Below are 20,762 nucleotides of genomic sequence, written 5' to 3' on the forward strand. Positions count from 1 at the left end.
CGGCATCACCTCTGAAGCTTATTATTAGCTGCAATGGTCACGTGACTGTACAAGCTTCTGGGACATTTAACATGACTACTGAAAAACTTTTCTGTAGTCTTCAGCTAGCGCTTCCTGGTTTCAGGGGGTTCAAAAATCCCGCCTCCAGGAAGCGCTGCTTCAGATTGGCCCTCGAGCGCCGCAGCTCAGCCAATCACAGCCCTTCAATACGTTGGCTGTAATTGGTTCATTGAGCGCTGCAGTCATTGGTTCTTGAGCACCGCAGCTCAGCCAGATCACTGCAGCGCTCAATGAACCAATTACAGCCAACGTATTGAAGGGCTGTGTTTGGCTCTCGAGCGCAGTATACATGGCGGCCATTCAGTTGATGGCCTGAGTTTACCAAAGCCACTACTTTCAGCATCTCTCAAGACTGGCTCATAATTACTAGTAGCTGTACTATTGTCCGTAGAACGGCAAAAAAAAAAAAAAAAAGCCCTTGCATTATAACAGACTTTCACTGACTGTTTCCGTGCGGCAGCCAGATTGCTGCTGTGGATGTGACTATGAGCACGTTGTAACTAGACTATGCTATACTGTATATCTGTATATTGTCATTGCAGTCGGACGTAAGGATAGAAATGAGAGGGATTACAAGCCTCCACATCAGGACACTTCAAACGTGAAGATACGTCATGACTACTCACTCCTTCTCCTTCGTTTGCTTCTCCACCTGCGTCAAATAGTCCCATTTGCTTTCAGACCTCTTTTTCAACATGATGAGCACCGTGTCTGTCTTCACCTGTAAAATAAATGTCGTTATAGCATATTCATGCAACAAGTCCGAATGTAACTAGCGGTAAAGATTTCATCTATTGCTTTCGAAGATCAGCTCAACCCTGCGGTAAATAGTTGCATTTCATCATCCTTTATTGATGCAGGAGACAAGCAGCTACCAGAGTCTGGTAAAGACTTATTACCCCTCTCCAATGAACTAATCAGTTCACATGAGCGTATTCCCGCGGCGTAAAAGCGCCCGGCCAAGATAGCACATACAGCGCGCATTTCAGCCGAGTGATGTTACACCAGCCAGGAAAGATAGTTCAGGAAATAGCTTCCTGGTCGGAATCCGGTGGCTGCTGCATAGACTCCTATAGGAGCCTATGACAGCTGCCGGAGAAGGGAGGTGGGAGGGAGTTTAGCTGCGTGTCTGCTTAACTCCCACCCCTTGCTGGCTGTTTAAAATGGGAGGGGGCTCAAGCTAGCTGCTAAGCTCCCGCCCTGCCCTACCCTATCCCATTGCTGGCAGCCGACAAGGGGCGGAGAGAGAACGGGAGCTTAGCACACTAGCTCCCGCCCCCTCCCCTTGCCAGGAGTCTGAAAGGGGGAGGACGTTTAGCAGAGCTAAACTGTCTCCCTCCCGCCCAACAGTATGTCGAGCTCTGCGTATACTTGCCACACCCGAGCCGTCTGAATAGGCGCACAAACAGGAGCCCTTAGGCTGGTTCATGTGACCAAGAATCATGTGCTGGTTTGGTGTGTTGCGAAACTCACAAAACTCGTACGAATATGAACCTCATTCTTTTGAATGGAGTCACACACAGGAGCCACGGGGGTCGTCACACACAGGAGCCACGGGGGTCGGGTCACACACAGGAGCCACGGGGGTCGGGTCACACACAGGAGCCACGGGGGTCGGGTCACACACAGGAGCCACGGGGGTCGGGTCACACACAGGAGCCACGGGGGTCGGGTCACACACAGGAGCCACGGGGGTCGGGTCACACACAGGAGCCACGGGGGTCGGGTCACACACAGGAGCCACGGGGGTCGGGTCACACACAGGAGCCACGGGGGTCGGGTCACACACAGGAGCCACGGGGGTCGGGTCACACACAGGAGCCACGGGGGTCGGGTCACACACAGGAGCCACGGGGGGGGGGGGTCACACACAGGAGCCACGGGGGGGGGGGTCACACACAGGAGCCACGGGGGGGGGGTCACACACAGGAGCCACGGGGGGGGGTCACACACAGGAGCCACGGGGGGGGGGGTCACACACAGGACAGGAGCCACGGGGGGGGGGGGGGGTCACACACAGGACAGGAGCCACGGGGGGGGGGGGTCACACACAGGACAGGAGCCACGGGGGGGGGGGGGGTCACACACAGGACAGGAGCCACGGGGGGGGGGGGGGGTCACACACAGGACAGGAGCCACGGGGGTCACACACAGGACAGGAGCCACGGGGGTCACACACAGGACAGGAGCCACGGGGGTCACACACAGGACAGGAGCCACGGGGGTCACACACAGGACAGGAGCCACGGGGGTCACACACAGGACAGGAGCCACGGGGGTCACACACAGGACAGGAGCCACGGGGGTCACACACAGGACAGGAGCCACGGGGGTCACACACAGGACAGGAGCCACGGGGGTCACACACAGGACAGGAGCCACGGGGGTCACACACAGGACAGGAGCCACGGGGGTCACACACAGGACAGGAGCCACGGGGGTCACACACAGGACAGGAGCCACGGGGGTCACACACAGGACAGGAGCCACGGGGGTCACACACAGGACAGGAGCCACGGGGGTCACACACAGGACAGGAGCCACGGGGGTCACACACAGGACAGGAGCCACGGGGGTCACACACAGGACAGGAGCCACGGGGGTCACACACAGGACAGGAGCCACGGGGGTCACACACAGGACAGGAGCCACGGGGGTCACACACAGGACAGGAGCCACGGGGGTCACACACAGGACAGGAGCCACGGGGTACGGGAAAAAAAATCATGATATGTCCTATCTTTTCACGTTCCATGTGATATTGCGCTCGCCCATGTATAGGTAGCCTTAGTCGAAGCTGTGATAATCACATCCAGCTGGAGTTGGCAGGGTGCTTGGATATCCAGACAACGGCTATTATACAGAATCCAATAAGTGAAGCGGTTTCTCCAGCATCACCAGATTAAAAAAAACATTAAACTTCACCATTACATGGCTATTAAGGCTTGAACTACTGAAATGATTATAATTACTAACGTGTTTTGAGCGTTCATCATGGTAAAGTTAAAACTGAACATACATAACATCGTGTGAACAACAACGCTGTAGAGAAGCAGACATGGGGGCAGAGCCACATATTATACATTGTAAATATTGATGAGAAGCGCTAGAGCAAACATAGTCTTTGTTACATTTTCATCAAATTGTATAAGCCCACTAGCCACTTCACGGTGACCTTTTAGTGGATCCCTACACTACCGGGTGCAGCACCACTTGGTGACCCCTGCCACCACAACACAGCACCCGCAGGAGGAGCAACCCAGTTACCGTGACGTGGCTGCTGGGCTTGTACTATTTAATCAAAATGTAACGATGAACCTCATGGTCATGTATAAAATAATGCGGAGAAGCACTAGATCAATATATTATATATAATGTGCGCCCAGGTACATTTTCTTACAGCTTTGCTGCAGAACATTGTTTTGTGCCATGCTTTTTATAATATTGTGGTGCTGGAGAAAATACTTCACTTACTGGATTCAGGTTTTTCTCATGCAACAGTCTGGAGAGCATACTAAGAATGTATGAGCAAGGAACGTCATCCAAAGAAAGTGCAGATGTAAACAACTCGTTGACAAAAGGGGTCAGAGGAGGATGTCAAGAATCGTTGCAGTCAGGCGAATTCCAGCTGATTAACTGTATCACAATCATCATAATGTGGCCAAACACAGTGGAAAAACATCACCTGGTCAGAGGAATCCAGATTTCTGTTGCAGCGTGCTGGTGGGAGGGCCAGAATTTTGCGGAAGCAGCATGAATTGTACGGACTTTGAAAGTGTGTTCTGGCCCGAACCCTGAGCATCGTAAATGGAGGCAACATGGTGTGGAGATCCCCCTCAGAAGAGATTATGAAGTTTTATTTCTAACATACCCCTTTGATTTATAAGGAGTCGGTCAGGTTTCTTTGACTACACTATCCACTTTATAAAATACATTTCTAAGTTTTGTGGTTTTCATGAACTATAAAAACTCACTTTTCTTGAGCTGTTGTCGGGGGAGATGGGTTTCAGCAAGTTGTTGACAGTCATGGCATGATTCTTCCCATTCAGATCCTTCACAAATAATTCAAATGACCTGCAAAAAAAAAAAAATCACGTATCCAAATATCCCATAAAACAGGCTTTATATTACGTACCGATCACTTCTGTTGGCACAGAATGCCTGCGCCACACTGTGCTGGCAGGAGAACCGCCAACTAGTTTTACCGGGTCTATGACCTCTTTTTTGGAGAGTGAGATGCGGGGGCCGAAATAACACGATACTAGAAGATTCCAATGAAATTGTAGAGAAAACTATATTGTAGTAAATTTGCTGTACCAGTGTATGAGGCCCAGCATCAGCACCTGGCAAAACCCAGGCAGATGCCAAGGCTAACTGAGCCAGCGGGGCCCTCTCTCAATGGTTAACCAGCACAGATGAGATACAGGGGGGTTCAGACTGCTAAACCAGGCTCAGGAGTTGGAAACCCCACGATTTTAAATGTGTTTAATTAAAAGTAAATAAATAAACAAAAAAGTACACACTCCGCTTCCCTGTCGCTCCCCGGCAGCTGTAAGGGGCACCACTGTCCACTACTCACTTCGACGAAGTGTGATCATGTGACAATCACGTGATCAATTCCCAGCCTCAGCGAGTGGGACTGCCTGCAGCAATCATGATCGTCACATGTCCATACATTGGAGAAGTTATCAGTGGACAGCGGCGCCCATTACAGCTGCCGGGGAGCTACAGGGAAGCAGAGTATGGACTATGTTTTTGTTTGTTTTGTTTTTATAGTTAGATACAAGGGGGCAAATGGGGACATTATTTCTAAAAGTGGGTATTCGTGAATGGGGACAAAGGGGGCGGTTTTAATGAGTGGGGACATAATGAAGGCATTATTGCTAAGTGCGGGCACTTTTACTGGGTGAGCACAAAGTTGCACAAAAATGTGGACAGTGCTGCTGTGTGTAGTACCACGGGTAGCATTATTACTATCTTGAGTACTATAGAAAAAGGGATTATGTAAAGGTGTAAATAATGTAGGGAGGGTGCTGGAAAAGCAAGGAGTCCAAGATTTGTGTGTGTTAAATTCTGCAAAGACAAGTTATGGCCAGTAGTTGTCATGGCGGTCTGGGCCAGAAGGAAAGAAGAACTGAAGGACTCCAGCCAGAGGATATCACTTGTGATAACTGGATATAACTGTAGTGCAATCACTTATATGGTGTACAGAGCACCGATGTACAGCTGGTATCTACCCTTATAAAGTCACTGTATGTGCCGTTGCAAAGGGGCCCACTGAGACTCTGTCACCCAAGGGCCCGCATAAACCTGGAGCCAGCCCTGCATTGTATAATACACACACACACACGTGTACTCCACCTACCGTTCCGTGAACTGGACTTGTACGTTGTCTGCAGGGACATTTTGAACGCCTTTCAAAGTGATGTAGATTTTCACAAACTTGTCAGACTGATCCCACCCTGCCGAAAGAAATTTTAAAAAAGGTTACAAAGTGGCGAGAGATAAAGTTGCACCATTACCGTAATCAAAAGATACATTTTAACACATAACCAGAAGCGGATCATAAAGAAAGTAGAAGATTTGTACTTTTTCGGCTTCCAGTTTACAGAACAGTATATAGCTCCTTCATATTATTGCTACGGACAACCATGCGGTAGTTTTCCATGTAACGTCTTTCCATAATGATATAAACTCTAGGTCTTGTGTGGCGCAGAGTGTTAAGGCACCAGAAATGCAGTCCTAAGCTCTCGCTTATGACCTGAAGGTTGCGAGTTCAAGTTGCTGGCTCAAGGTTGACCAATGCCCATCCTTCCGATGTGGGTAAAATGAGTACCCAGCTTGGTGGGGGGGTAACAAATTACATCTGACGGGTGGGGAGTTAGAATACCTGGTCTACACTAAGAGCAAAAATTTGCAAACGAAGACCAGATTGTTCAGCGAACAGGCCCGCTGCATCTCGGATTCAAAGTCTCATGCAGGTGGATTTTTGCTGCGGAATCCCAAGCGGGTGTTCTCCATAGAATGCCATGGAAAAAGGGGTTTTCATGCACACAAGCGAAAACAAATTGCAGTTTCCATCAACGGATGAAAAATTGCAACATGCTCCATTTTGCTGCAGTTCCCGCACGGATGGTTTCCATTGAAGTCAAGGGAAGCTTTACGTTCCGTGGCCCATCTGTAATTGACAGTGCCGACGGGCCAAGGATTCCACGGGAAACGCAGGAGTTTAAAAAATAAAAGTCTGTGCTGCGCATGTCCGCCGTCCGGCACTCTCGCAGTCCAGGACTTCAAGACACAGACAGGTACACAGGGTTGCTGGCGGTGGGCAGATTCCACAATCGGAATCCCTGCGTGCCTGTAGACATGTGTCACGCAAGGCTCCTCCTCCTAGGGTCATAATCCGCAGCCGCAACACCCACGAGGAGCTGAACTGAGAGGCTTCCCTCCTTTGCCCTCAGCCTTGTAACTAGCCGCACTACTAGGGGCTACTTTGATTTCTTGAAGCGAAGGAGAGGTTTGTCAGTGCCAGTGATGAAGCGGGAGAAGGGAATGACAGCTTGGATGCACTGCGGAAGGTGGAGGGGTGGGGGTGGGGGAGCGGGGAAATCCTAACTTGAATGCCTGTATGCACAGTGGGAGGAAGAGTCTGGGCACTCTGCAAACTGCAGTGGGGGTGGAGCGGGGGAACCGGCTGTTAGCAGAGTCCTGCTGTGACATCACCGGCTCCTTGTATGATACATGTGATGTATTTGGGTACGTTGACACGTAGCAGAAATGGTGCAGATTTTCCGGCACAGATCCGCAGCAAATGTCACCCCTTAATTGAAGGGGGAAAAAAAAAATCTGCACCATTTCCGCTACATGTGAACATACCAAATGCAAGAAAATAGTGTGTGTGAATGTGCCCATTGGGTTCATGTGCAGAAGCAGATTTAGACATTAGGAACACCAGTCAATAATGGGTTGATCCACCTCTTTGGGCGATCATGGCTTTCCGACGTCTGCAAACAGATTCCACAAGGTGGCAAATATCCTCCATACCATACTCGCCCCATGCCCACCGCAGCAGCTCCGTCAGGTGGCGCATACTTTGCATATCCCAAACATGTAGACAACTCATTGTTGTATTGCTTCAACCATTCCCTAGTGATCGAAGCTCGATAACATGGAGCATTGTCTTGCTGAAAGATGGCACTGTGGCCAGGGACTTCCTGAAGATTCGGTTTAGATGGTCAGCCAACAGTTCCGTGTAGGGTTCACAATTCAAGGATTGTGCATGATGACTAACAGTCATAAGCTATGACAGGAAATTTCTCCCCAGACCATGACATCAGCCTATTGAACCTCAACAGTGCACCCAAGGGATACAACTTCATGCTATTCATGCCAGATGCAAATCATGCCATCCATATGGTTCAGCATGCAACGGAACTCGTCACTCCAGATGACCTTCTGCCATATGTCCAAGGTCTACTGACGTCTTTACCGGGCCCACGCAAGACGTTGTTGGCGATGACGCAGGGTCATCAGAGCATCTCTGTTGGTGTTCAGCTATTGAACCCAAGTCAATACAAGGTACGCTACATGGTCATTGTGAAAATACGTCTAAATTATCTGCTGAAACAGGCGTGCCACCCGATGTTCACCTCTAGTGATATTACATTTATTCTGAGTTGTTTCATTTATCTCTGTTTCTTGGAAATTACGTGTTTTAGTAGTAACACACACCTTAAGGCGTTAACCTATGCAAATCATTAGAAACTGAAGCCTATTGTGAGTTCTTATGACTTTAAGGGCATGTATCTCTATTACTACATCATTTGTTACTCTACGCACTTCTCAATAACCAATTTGGCCCACACAGTACAAATCAGGGGAACCCATTTGGTTCCGACAACAGCCTGCCGCTGTGTGATCTTCTGTCGGACGTCTGTCTATGGTTCAACCCCTCGATACTGTGGTTTGAGAACAGCCAACAAGTGCGACAAAAATGACTGCCAAATGTTGCCTTCTGCTGCGCAGAGGTCAGAGACATTATCTGACAGCAGAATGTGCTGTATTCTCATAGACAAGACTGCAGACACGAGAAAAGGAAAATCCCGGGAGGAGTGGACAACCCAAGGGCAGGAATACCCTCTTTGGAAGAAGAAGAGGACTGGTACACACTGTATTCAGGTGCGTTACACACCTACGGTCAGAGAAATCAGTGCATAGGCTGTGCTATTAACCCCTTGTATCAGAAGACACTGGGGACATCTGCTTGTATCAGAAGACACAATCTATGTGCTCCTTCTGTGCACCAGACCTTACTTCATATAGATAACCCAATACGAGTCCTAATACAGCTGTTATTTAGTGACTATCATTAGTGGAATTAGTGGCCACGAATAAAGCACAACCTCCCACATTCTGGCCCGTGTACAGCTCAGGCGGCGCTCACACGAACGTATTTAAATTGCGTATTACGAGCTCATAATAGGCGGTGAATGGCTTCAACGAAAGTACAATGTTCCATTCACGCTTGCGTAATTTACTGCGTATATTACGTGCGTAAAAAGAGAACGCGGTGTGTTCTATTTTACCACGTATTACGCGCTTACAGCCCTATGGGTGCGTTTGGAATGCAGTGCATATTTACAGCAATTTTTATATATGTTGCTAGGAAACGAGAAGTTAAAAAAAACAAAAAACCGCTGCAAGACAGCGTGTGTAAGATACAGGCGCAGGTAAAGGCGCGACAATACGTGTGACCAGCCTCGCTCCTACTTACCATAATTGCTAATTTTCACGGTGTAAGTGCTGGCCATGGGAGGGACGATGGCGGACGGCTTCTGCACGTCCATAGACTCTCCCGCCTGCTGTTGCTGCCTGTTGGAGATTTCGGTCTCGAGCTTCCGCTGCTCCACAAACAGCACATCGCGGACCCTCTTCCTGCCCGCCTTCTCCAGCAGCTGCTTCACTTCTTCCAGATCCTTCTGGAGCTGCGGGGCGAGAATACACAGGAGTACATGAGGCTCACACCCGTATGCTGGGGGACATTACCGTACAATGACATCATCACGGCAGATATCCCGCGCCACATTTATTCCGCATGCGGTTATAAATATCAAACACACAATTGCACTTTCTGGTACAAAAATCTGCACCGCGTGCAGCCAATTATACCGCGGCTCTAGAGGTCTGCATCAATGGAAAGGCTGTCAGACCAGCTTGACGCTGTATTTCAAACCGCAATTTAAAAAAACTACAAAAACATCCTAAAAGTTTTCTACTGGGCTTTTTAACTGATGTTGGATTAAGGACCAAGAACGGTAAATATACGGCGCTTAGTCCTGGGCTTTAATCCCAGCCAATAGCAGATGTACGACGCGGGATTAAAGCCTCTGCAAGAAGGAGCAGGTCGGGTCCTCGGCTGTTAGATACAGCCGAGGACCCAGAGGAGAAGCGTTTTTTAACAGCTTCTGCCTTCTCCAATCTACATAGCGCTCAATGAGGGCTCTGTACTAAAAGTGAAAGTGTTGCTTCCACTATGTCATCCGCGATCACATGACAGCCGGGTGCCCCGTCACAGCAGAGCTGAAGGGTCCTAGCGGAACCAGATCTGCTTGCTTAGTGACTGTCACTACAGGGGGGTGTTTTTCCCTGTAACTTGGGCTCCTATGGATGCTGCTCCTATGGACGGCTCAGTTACAGGCGAAAAGGAGATCTCACAGGAAATCAGGTGATCGCTGCTCATTTTCCTGGCATGAGTGCCATGATGCCAGGAGTGTGATGCTGCAGCGATCACCTGACTTCCTGTGACATCATGTGTCACAACAAACGCCGGGACCACAGCGGGGCTGCAGCCCTGCGGAGGGGTAAGTATAAGTCAGTTTATTATTTTAATACAGGGGGGGGAGGGGGGGGGCTTGTCCGTTATCTAGACAACCCCTTTAACGTCATACATGCTGCGACTAACATTGAGCATGGCATGTAAGGAGTTAATGAGGGGGGATATCTGTGCAGCGGGAGGCGGGCTAACGGTCACAGGGTAACTTTCTGATCTGTGGGGTCCAATTACTGGGACTCGGACACCACTGAAGAGATTGGGGGTCATGAACGCCTCCGCATGAACTCCGCCACTACATTTATTTCGACGGGAGCGTTTGACATCGCCGAGCGCTTCTACGCTCCACCAAGGTGGTAGAACACGACCGCCGCTCCCTTCATGTAGGGCCTTCGGGACCCCCGATCACAGGATCAGCGGGGGTCCCAGCAGTTAGACCTCCACCGATCACATACTTACCCCTTAGGCTAATTTTACACGGGCGAGTGCGATACGGAGCCGTGGAAGTCGGACGGATGTCGTGTTCGCCAACATGCGATGTCCCCGGGGACGCAAGGAGTTTTTTCTATTAAAACCTAAAAAAACCTAAAAAAAAACATGGCGGGGGATCGCGGAATGTTTCCCGCACCTCGCATGCTGCATAATTTCCCGTGCCGCGATGTAGGTAAAAAAATAAAAATAAAAAAAAAAAATTGCTCGGAAAAAAAAAAAAAAAAAAATATTGCAAAATTTTTAAAGCCGTGTGAAAACGGCCTTCGGGCGCATTCACACGAACGATATTCTCGTGCGATTTTCATATGATGCGCCCAAAATTCGCACGAATATTTTTTGGAATGGTTTCAGACTTACGAACAATTATTTTTCTCTATCGATGTGAGAAACAAAAATATAAAACCGCAGCACGTTCTATGGGAACGCTTCGCACGATGGGACCGCGAACGCCGTGCGATGGGACCGCGAACGCTTCGCACGATGGGACCGCGAACGCCGTGCGATGTTTCCCATTTCATTGAAGCCATACAATTTTTAATCAAAAACACCCTGTTAAAAATTGCCCGTTGGCAAGTGCGAGATCACGCTCGCCCGTGTGAATGCAGCCGTATCCGTGGATAGGGGGCACAGAGGAGGCGAGGGCTACTTCTCGGATCAGCTGGCCAACAGGACTACTGGTAGCACACAAATATCAGGTGTCCATACACACATGGCTGCCCCCCCCAACTCCAGCAAAGCACACATGGCCAGGGGCCGTCTGTAGGAGAAGCCCTAGAGGTGCCCCCAGCCAGGCCGTCCAGCACCTTGTACACGTGACTCAGCCTTACCTCCAGCAGAGCACAGTCCATCACTGAACACTCAGTCTAGCTTGAACCCCACAACGATGAATGAAGAGCCGCACAACACTCTGGAACCTTCCGCAGCTGACCGTGACGTCACCAACCCACCTCCCAGTGGGAGTTTTCGCCGCCGTTCTAGAAAGTGCCAGATTTTCCGTGGGATCCTTCAGAGGCGGCCATTTTTCCGGAGACCAGTAAGCCTATGAAGTTACATAAAGGGACACGGGAAAATGGCGCTGTTCAGACCGAGACTAGTTAAAAAAAGAGGTTAAGCTCTAGCGTTTTGTGCTCAGCCTTCCAAAACACGTGACCGCGCTGCGTGTAGCGAGTTCGTGTAGTGGCAGAGTTAGTCAAGTGCAACCAAACGTGCTCGTTCACGTGACTGACCGCGCTGTTGGAATTCCCGCCATTCCTCTAGAAATGAGTGGCGGCTCAGTTAACCCCTTAATTGACAAAGCTGTTTTGTTCCTAAAGCACCAGAGACATTTTGGGGATTTTTACCCCCCATGACATCAAATAAAACCGCTGGGGGTCATTCACATTGTATTTCCATAGGGGCCCTAATTAGGCTGCCTGCACACGGCTGAATTTGCATTGCGGAATCTGGACTCCGCAGCAAATACCGCCCATAGCACGCTATAGAAAAGCGCTTTTTCCTGCACACGAGCGGAAATCAATTGCGATTTTCCGTTTGCGGAGGAAAAATCGCAGCATGCTGTATTTTAGCGCAGTGTTAACATTGCGGAGAGCGCGGTAAAATCACAGCCATCACATTGAATGGCTGTGATTGGTTCATCGAGCGCTTTAGTGATTGGCTGAGCCACAGCCCTCGAGAACCAATCAGAGCCAGCGCTTCCTGGAGGCGGGGATTTTGAACCTCCAATTCAGGAAGTGGCGGCTGAAGACTACAAACAAGTGTCAGGGACCTGCGAGGAGAAATGCGCCGGAGCGGGCAGCGCCTGCTAGGTGATGGAGTCTGTTTTTTTTTTTTTTTTTTTTGATGCAGCCAAGGGTTATTTTAGGGGAAACAATAGGGCTTCCTACCGTAAAAGTAGCATCGCAGCGCGCAATAAAACCGATGCAACTGAAAGGAAGGCATGGGCTACAAAATATCGCAAATGGCAGCAATATTCAGCACCCCGCAGTTTGTTTTCTCGCAGCCTGCAAAATATGGCTAATGTGAATTGGACAAGCAGGGACTCCACATACATGCGATTTGTAGAACCGTTGCATCGCAAGAAAAACCACGCAATTTTGGCGGCCGTGAAAGAGGCCTAAAGACCAAGCGCCGTAAATTCTTGATATTTGGCCCTTAATGGGTTAATACATGACTCGATTAAAAAAATGTATCCGGCTGCAAAAATATGTGCAACATGGATAATTACAGTAGGGGCTTCTGGGAATCTGCTGGCAGTAGGAACATTCAGCAAACTTGTAAAGGAGTTCTATTTTCAGCATATCGCCTGCACAAATACATAAATACACCTGCACACGGGTAAGAAAATCGCGTGTGAAGGTGTATTTATGTATTTGTGCAGGCGATATGCTGAAAATTATGTATTTGTGCATAGTGGGACGTTTTGAATGTGGTCATACGCATGAGCGATGTTCTACCTGGCTGCGGCCCCACTGAAAGCAGTGGGAGAAACTCTGCCGCAGCTGTTTTCACATGAAGCCGCCCCGCATCCACGTTGGGGAGCATGATGTGTGGTTGGGATTCACGGCCCCATATCGCACTCGGCCGTGTGAAGTTAGCAGTCTGGCCCTGGCAGCATCCACGCTTTCTGAATCTGCATCTGTATTCTCCATCAGATATGCGCAGTACAGATTTTCCCATGGAATCTGCAGAACTTAGGTTATTATACTGAGCCAGCTACCTGAACCATGCGGGGATTGAACCTGCAACCTTCAGGTCATGAGTGAGGACTTAAAGGGGTTGTCCCGCAAAATAAAGTAAAGTTAAACACTTCTGTATGGCCGTATTAATGCACTTTGTAATATACATCGTGCATTAAATATTAAAACAGACAGAGCGGAGACTGTATATCGTAAATCAGTCCACTGAGCTCAGGACAGTTTTATGAGGTGTCTTATCTCTCCTACAACTTGGACATGGAAGGAAATGCAGCACCACCTAGTGGATGGCAACATTGTTACAAGTCAAGTTCTGAATTTTTATGACGTTTTAAAGAGGAAAAAAAAATTGATTGGTAAGAGGACATCCATCCATCTTGACATCCTTCGGACCTTTCATATTTTCCACTTATGCAAGAATCCCGGGGCGAGGTTCAATCCATTCTTGAGGGTGTCAAACATAACCATAAATTTGTACTCCAAACTTGTTCTGTGATGCTGCGACTTGAAATTGCCTCAGTAATAACTCATCTGCTCTATGCTGTGTCCCTGACCACAAAAATGTTTGGCCATTGGTAATAGTCTTCCCCTCTAATTGAGTGGGGATGAGATCTCATCCTCAGTTTTTTGCCGTTTCCCCAAGAGGACACTTACTGCACAGGATCAGGTACACAACATCGGACGTGGAACAGAAGACGGAGTTGTATCTGATGGCCTGGCTGTAGACAATGGACTTTTTGATGTGTTTAGGATGATAACTCTCCCTTCTGAGGTATGTTGGCGATCAATCGGTTTTCGGTATAGGGAAGTCTGTATTGAGTTTGACATTTTTATGGTGGCGTCCAAAAAGGTGATTTCTGTATGCGAGTAGCTTAATCTCAGGTTTATGGTGGATGGAATGCAGTGAATCTCTCAGAATTTTATTAATTCTTGTTCGGTGTTGGTTCAGATGATTATGTCAATGTAGTGGAAGTTGGCCAATGGTTTGTTGGGGCAGGAGGCCAAGTCACTTGTTTTCGCCATGAAAACGTTAGCCTATTACGTTGCCATTTTACTGCCTATGGCGGTTCCGGTGAGCTGCAGGAATATCTTTCCCAAAAGGAGAAATGAGTGTATGAATCTTGTGAGTTGTTACACTGACTCAGAGGTAGCCCCATTGGCCTCAAGGTGCGCCTGGCAGACGGTCCGTCCATTTTTTTTTTTTAAACTCGTTTTATTGACAAGTAAATACCATGTCAAATAACAAAGGAAACCCATTTGCAGTACAAAGTCATGCATATAGGTTGGAGGCCAGTCCACCGTACAGCTTACAACGTATACAAAGTCTGATGCATTTCGCAATGAGGGATGGAGAGAGAAAAGAAATGAATACCGGGGAGTGATAGTATGGTGGGGTGCATAGTAGAGGATATAGGTCTGATGTAGGAGTATACTTCTATATCTAAATGTACATTTGCGGGTGAGTGCACCTATGGGAAGGGAGCATAGTATATGGTGGGGTTAGGAGGGGGTTCTCCAGCGTGGTCCCCAGGCCCCCCGATCTGGCTACAGTGCTGTCAAGCCCCTAATGTCGTCCGTGTAGTGCTGCTATGGCCGTGGTAAGTGGTTGCGGAGGAAACAGGGTTAGCGATAAATCACACCATTGGCCCCACACCTTTTGGAATTTGTCTGGGCATTTACGTGCTTTGTAGACTAGGTTATAGGATATGGTTGAGTTAGTAATTTTTCTCCACAATGCCAGGGTCGGGGCCCCTCCTGTCCATCCATCTCAGCGCGATTACTTTTCTGGCTATAGAACTTCACGTAGGAAGATTCTATCGTAATGTTGCCATTGCTCTGCGTCACGAATACAGAAGCAGATTTCTGGGGTGGGTCAGTCCATCTTTGTGTGGGATGTTGGAGTATAAGGACTGCATGTCCATTGTGGCTAGGATTGCACCATCTGGGAGGGAACCTATGGTTGACAGTTTGAGTAGGTCCATGGCTTCCTGCTGAGAGCCAGGATGAGTACTCATTGCCAGTAAAGGGAAACACAACTACCTGTGGCAACATTTTTTGTTGTATGGGACACTGCATAGAGCAGATGAGTTATACTGAAGGGCAATTTCAAGTTGCAGTATCACAGGCAACTTCATGGTCACGTTTGATACTCTCAAGAATGGAATGAACCTCGGCCTGGGATTCTTGCACAAGTGAAAAAGATGAAAGGTCTTAAGGCGAAGAGGGATGTCCTCTTCCCAAATCATAATCCCCCCACCCCCCTTTTAAAACTTCAGAACTTGACTTGTTCTAATGTTGCCATCCTATAGGTGCATCTCCTTCCATGTGCAGGTTGTAGGAGAGATTACATCATAAACTGTCCTGAGCTCAGTGGACTGATTTACAATTTATGTCTGTTTTAAGTTTTGGGTGTAAGTTTGGGTGTTATTGCAAAAAAAAAAAAAAACCGTTTCGGCGCGGGACAACCCCTTTAAGGCTGCCTGTCCACATGTATTGTGGGATACTGCCAACCTGGGAGCAGGCACCAGCCGGTAGATCTCTAGCATCAGCCTGACAGATTGGCTGACCATAAAGAATCACAGTAAATTCGCAGCATGCCGTACCATACTAGTTGGTGTAGTGAGTTTATAGTACACGTTGCTACAAATACAGCAATACTAATGAATAGAGAGGCTTTGTCTTTCCCATGCCAAGTTGTGCTTTACTGGAAAAAGTGACTTCTTTATGCCACAAAATCCTTAAAGGATTGTCTGTAGCAGGCTCACAACCTGGGCAGCAGTATCCAGGAAGGATGGAGCTATTGTGAAGCAGTTTTAAAGAGATATCATTTTGCTCAGATACACTGCATTACACCATTAGCACAGTGTATTTAATTTCTTTACTAACACAGTATGGCCTTATGGTCAGTGACCACTTTAAGCCACAGCTACATGGCATCCATGTATGTGATAGCTGTTGAAGCCCCCTCCATCTCCAGACCTCCTTGATGCTGTTGTATGCCTTGACAGTGGCATCTATAGCGTTAAATGCCTAGGATCACCTATAGCACCAATTCTAGAGGCTGCAGGGGACTGGGCTGTCAGTAACAGCTGCGATTCTGCTCTGGTTATTGGGGCTCACCATTTAAGACCCCCAATAACCAGCACCATACTGTACAGCAAAATAAGGAACTATCTATCCCCACTGTTTCCTATATGCATGTCACATGTTAATGTGTTAAACTGCAATATCATGAAGTTAAACTAAAATCTGCCATTTTAGGGCCCCTGTCCACAGGTGAGGCGGAATATTGCTAGTGATATTCTGCCGCCGGAAGCAGGGGAGAGGACTGCCAGGCTCCCTGCAGAGAAACGTGGCAAATTGCAGTATGCCACAATTTGAGTCCTGTGGAGAATTGCTATGATTCTCCAGTCATGGACAGGGGGCTGCGCTTTTCATAGTCTATGGAAAGCATGCACTGCGTCACTCAGCCAGATTATCGCCACGAGTAACGCAATGTAATATCATCCGTGGACAGGAGCCCTTATACACATTTACCCAAATACAATACAAGTTTCTGATTGTTTAGATACCATAGTTTACATTAACACAAACACAGCTTTTATATAATAAATTCACTTTATTACAGGTTGGAAACACAAGACTCTCCATGTTGTCACTTGATGCAGATCATTCAGTTCCTTCAGCAACCTGAAACAAAACGACATGTTAGCCGTTTCCAGACAGTTTACCAATTCCCGCTCTGATTGGAAGGGGCGTCAGTACTTTTGCTTTCATCTTTATGTCAGGGAGAGAGTTCAAAGTAATAGTCATCATTGACCCCATCAGTGTAAAGCCATCAGAGATTAGTTACATACCATGAGAGCGGTCTGTAGGCCTGGCTCAAATCATAGTCAAGATCTCGTTGGCACTGTTGAAAGGAGAACACTGGTTAGCCAAGTCAGCTAATACAGGCTGAAGACACTTGCTTAAAGAGACGGCCACCATCTTTTTGCAGTCCTTGAGAGCAGCATAAGGTAGAGCCGTCACACTGGTTGCTGTGTAGATCTGCACAGTAGTTGGAGAAACTTGCATTAGTAGCGGCCAGACAGCACTAGTCCTCCATAGTCATGAGCTGCAGTCTAGTCATACAGACCCAACCCTCAAGGCAATGGTTGACAGCGCTAAATGCTAAGAAATACCAAAAAGTAGTCAATGGCTATAGGGCAGGGTGGGTGCTAGCCTGCAGCTCATGAATATCCAGGACTACATTTAAGTAGTTCTCTATGCATGTGCTGCTACTGATGAAAGGAAAGTTTATCCCAAACTACTGCCCAGATCCACACAGCAGACATCAGTGCAACTACCCTGTGCTGCAGAGATGACACTAAGGCTTGTAGGAGCTGGGGCCTCCACACATTCACAGTTGTGTTAGAAGAACTACAAGCCCACCAAACTGAGCTCTGCACCCCTCTGAACCAGGTTTGGGCTCACTTTCCAGGAGCTAGTGCTGCAGAGAGCTGAGCAAAGCTGGAGGGCTAGAGTGCTTCTGCTAGTCATTTTGGCTATTGTGAATGCCTTGGCACCCAGACCCCCATCAGAAGTATGAAGCCATCACGCTCTAAGCAAACAAAATCTGTAAGCGGAAAAAAAGTTGAATTTCTCAGCTCTCCCCTATAGCCTCAGAAAAAAGTGGAACGGTTGAGGTTGATATCAGTAGGTTTCATATGGCGAAATCAGTTTTCATCACTGGTTATAGGGGGTTGAGCATACTTTATGAAGAGGGGGATGATGAAACACTTACATTCATAGCAGTCAGCAGGGGTGACCTGTGGAGACAGAGGACTCAGTCATTAGCAATCCGGCAGTTTAAAAGACACATCACACCATGTTGAGCAGTCTGCATCAGTGGGTCAAGTTGTCCTCACAAGTAATTGGAGACCTGATTCATAAAGTCATCATTTACAGACCGCTACCAGTTCTAGTAAAGGTTTCAGATACTGGATTGCAAAAATAAGGCAAAATCGTCAGCATTAAATATATAGTGGCAGATTGTATTAACACGGCAAGTATATACTGCAGCTAGCAGGAGTCATTTACAAGTTAGACTAAAGGAAGTTTTACAGATACACAAGTCTGTACATATGGCACTCTGACAGTCCCAGGGGTGGGCCCTCAGCCACCATGAGACCCCTAGTTTGTTACCAGCTCCCCTTAAATTGAACTACTTGTTTTGGGATAAGATTCTGCCCTGGACCAGAGGGGTAGGGGGAACATATTACCTTCAGTTCTTTCATGCCATCCCTCTAATTTGCCAGTTCCAGTCCTGATTTCAGCGATCCAAGGATCTTAAACTATGTAATCCCCATGGCGCATTGTAGTTAGACTACTAATGTAGTATACCTTCTCTCCTAGGCCAGGTCTGATCACCTGAACTAAACGATGATGCACCCCCCCCCCCTAAACCAGTGTTTCTCAAACACCAGTACTCATGGACCCCAACAGGTCATGTTTTCAGGATATCCTATGGAGAGAAGACCTGTGGCAATGTCTGAGGTACTGACAATTACGCCACGTGTGTGGTCTATGAGGCCTGGAGTTTGGCTAACACTGCTCTAAACTGCAGTGCCTTACAACATGCCAGGTATACAATGGATGAGCCATAGAAGATAAAGATCTTTAGAACTAGCACACACTTCTGTAATATAGCTACTCACTTTCTAGTACATCTCCAGTAACGGTATAGTTTGACCTGCAGCAGTTCCAACAGCCTTCAGGACATGAAACCTAAAGGAAGAATCCAATCTGTAAATACAGTAACAGGACCAGAAGAGGCTTACAAGTCTTAGGATGCTTCAGATAGGAGCGAAAGACTGGAAGACTCGAGTGTTCATCACAGAGTATCAGCTGAACTATGTTTTCATCACAAACATCCCAACTACAGGAGTAGTGTCAGGTTGAAGTTGTACTTACCAGCAAGTTATTCGTGCCCCTCAAGAAAGTTATTACAACTTAAGTCTGCAGGAAAAAAAGAAAAAAAAAAAAAAAAAAAAAAAGGAGTTTAAGTTGGGCAAATTGTACAAGTGTTTAGAGTGCCAGCTTATCAATACAGCTCCAGGCAGTACCCCTAACCTGCATACTATGGGATGATCCAGAGTCCTAGCAGCTACTTTATTACTGCCCCACTTTGTTCAGAAAGCCATTTAAAGGAACAAAACTGATGGTGTTTAAACTGACCAATCAAACGACTGGACAGGCGAGAATTGATTGCTTGTTCAGTTTCAGCCGGCATAAAAACCAGCCCTGACTCATCCACTTGTCGGGCCATTTAAACACTTGTTCAGCATGTCATGTAGAAATGGGACATACTGAACAACAAGTGCCTGAGTACTGCCAGATTCCAGACAGACTGCGACTGAGCAGGTGATACCCACTTCAGGCGGGCAAGTGAGAATCAGATTCTAAGCTGTGTAAAAGGGATGCAAGTTAGAGTTAATCTGTAACTGCTATATATTTGTTACTAACTTAAGTTGCCAAAACCCAAACTAGTTATAGGCCGCCAATTCAATTAAAATGTGCACAGGATAATCAGATAGGAGCGAAAGATTGTTCATCACCGTCAGTCAGATGAACTATGAAATCATCATATGATCCTGTGCTGCAGAACTTCCATGCTGTCTGATTCTGAGCCTTTTAATGAACAGTGGGTGGCTGCAAGTGGTGTATGGAGCCTGCTCTAAACTCAGCAAGTGCCTGCTGTCCACGATCAGAGATTGCAGGCATTAGACTCCTTGGATGCTGTGGCCAATTCCAAAAATCTACAGCCAACTAATTTACCCAGAGTGGCTCTGATTGCAGGGTACTAATGGATTCACATGGCAGCCAAGAGCCTAGTGAAGGCTTTCAGGCCTGTGGCAGGGTTCACTAGACTGACATTAAAGTTCATAATATACTGCTCTGCAGAAGTATTACAATACATTGTACAAGGGATTGCAAGCTCAAGTCCCCCTATGGGGAAGGAAGGGGGCGGGGGGGGGAGGGGGGCAGTTACAGGGTAGGTCTTGAAAAGCAGAGAAAGGAAAGTTTGAAGTTATTGGTCATTAAAGAGGTAATGAAACTCACCTCAAATGATCACATCCTGAGCACAGAGTTTCTAAAGTGGGGGAAAAAAATAAGATTAGCACTTGAACTAGTAGGATTCAGTCCAAGAGATACAGGATGCACAGTCAGTGAAAGGTCTTCTCCATTCTTATTCAGAGAGATTCCCATTGATTAATCAAATCATCACAGTGCAATGGTGGATAGTAATAGACAAGTCATAGGTACTTACATTAAGGAGGTCTTGAGATTCTGTAGAAAGAAAAAAAAAAAAAAAGGAACTTAACAAACTTGTGCATATTAAAAATAAGTGCATGTTACACTGGCGTAGCATCCTTTACTAGGACTGCATAATTGACTGGATGGGCACCAGCCTGCAGTTGTAGGGCATCAGGACCTGTCACAGGATACAGCAGAATTGGTCATCCCACAGAGAAGTCTACACCAAAAACATGGCCAACATGTGGCTTTTGATGGGAGCTGGAAATGGCAGGGTTCTGTATCAAAATCTATTTAGACATGTTTGTGACTGCAGATTCTGGGACACAGTGGGATACTAGTGTCATGTGAGCGGTCCCACAGGATGCCAATACACATTCTGCAACTGCTGG

At 47.5% G+C, this 20,762-nt stretch overlaps 1 protein-coding gene and 4 non-coding genes across 5 annotated transcripts in view; all 5 read right to left on the minus strand.

The window, feature by feature from the left end:
- The window catches only part of CACYBP (calcyclin binding protein), an 11,959-nt gene extending 592 nt beyond the window's left edge, over positions 1-11,367 (minus strand). The window contains exons 1-5 of the mRNA XM_066597497.1: positions 11,209-11,367; positions 8,834-9,044; positions 5,426-5,522; positions 4,035-4,134; positions 687-781 (exon numbers count right to left, since the gene is read on the minus strand). Of these exons, the coding sequence (XP_066453594.1) occupies positions 687-781; positions 4,035-4,134; positions 5,426-5,522; positions 8,834-9,044; positions 11,209-11,229 (524 nt within the window). The 5' untranslated portion in view covers positions 11,230-11,367. The remainder of the gene's footprint in view (positions 1-686; positions 782-4,034; positions 4,135-5,425; positions 5,523-8,833; positions 9,045-11,208) is intronic.
- Positions 11,368-17,731: 6,364 nt separating this feature from the next.
- Positions 17,732-17,808, minus strand: LOC136622661 (small nucleolar RNA SNORD47). Its single transcript, XR_010791854.1, has one exon. It is a non-coding gene; the product is annotated as a small nucleolar RNA SNORD47 (small nucleolar RNA).
- Positions 17,809-18,900: 1,092 nt separating this feature from the next.
- Positions 18,901-18,989, minus strand: LOC136622665 (small nucleolar RNA snR60/Z15/Z230/Z193/J17). The gene has a single exon (XR_010791858.1). It is a non-coding gene; the product is annotated as a small nucleolar RNA snR60/Z15/Z230/Z193/J17 (small nucleolar RNA).
- A 644-nt stretch (positions 18,990-19,633) lies between these two features.
- On the minus strand, positions 19,634-19,709 carry LOC136622666 (small nucleolar RNA snR60/Z15/Z230/Z193/J17). Its single transcript, XR_010791859.1, has one exon. It is a non-coding gene; the product is annotated as a small nucleolar RNA snR60/Z15/Z230/Z193/J17 (small nucleolar RNA).
- Positions 19,710-20,272: 563 nt separating this feature from the next.
- Positions 20,273-20,347, minus strand: LOC136622653 (small nucleolar RNA SNORD79). Its single transcript, XR_010791846.1, has one exon. It is a non-coding gene; the product is annotated as a small nucleolar RNA SNORD79 (small nucleolar RNA).
- Between the last annotated feature and the right edge of the window lie 415 nt (positions 20,348-20,762).

The sequence above is a fragment of the Eleutherodactylus coqui genome, chromosome 3, assembly GCF_035609145.1.
Source record: "Eleutherodactylus coqui strain aEleCoq1 chromosome 3, aEleCoq1.hap1, whole genome shotgun sequence".
Taxonomy (NCBI): Eukaryota; Metazoa; Chordata; class Amphibia; order Anura; family Eleutherodactylidae; genus Eleutherodactylus; species Eleutherodactylus coqui.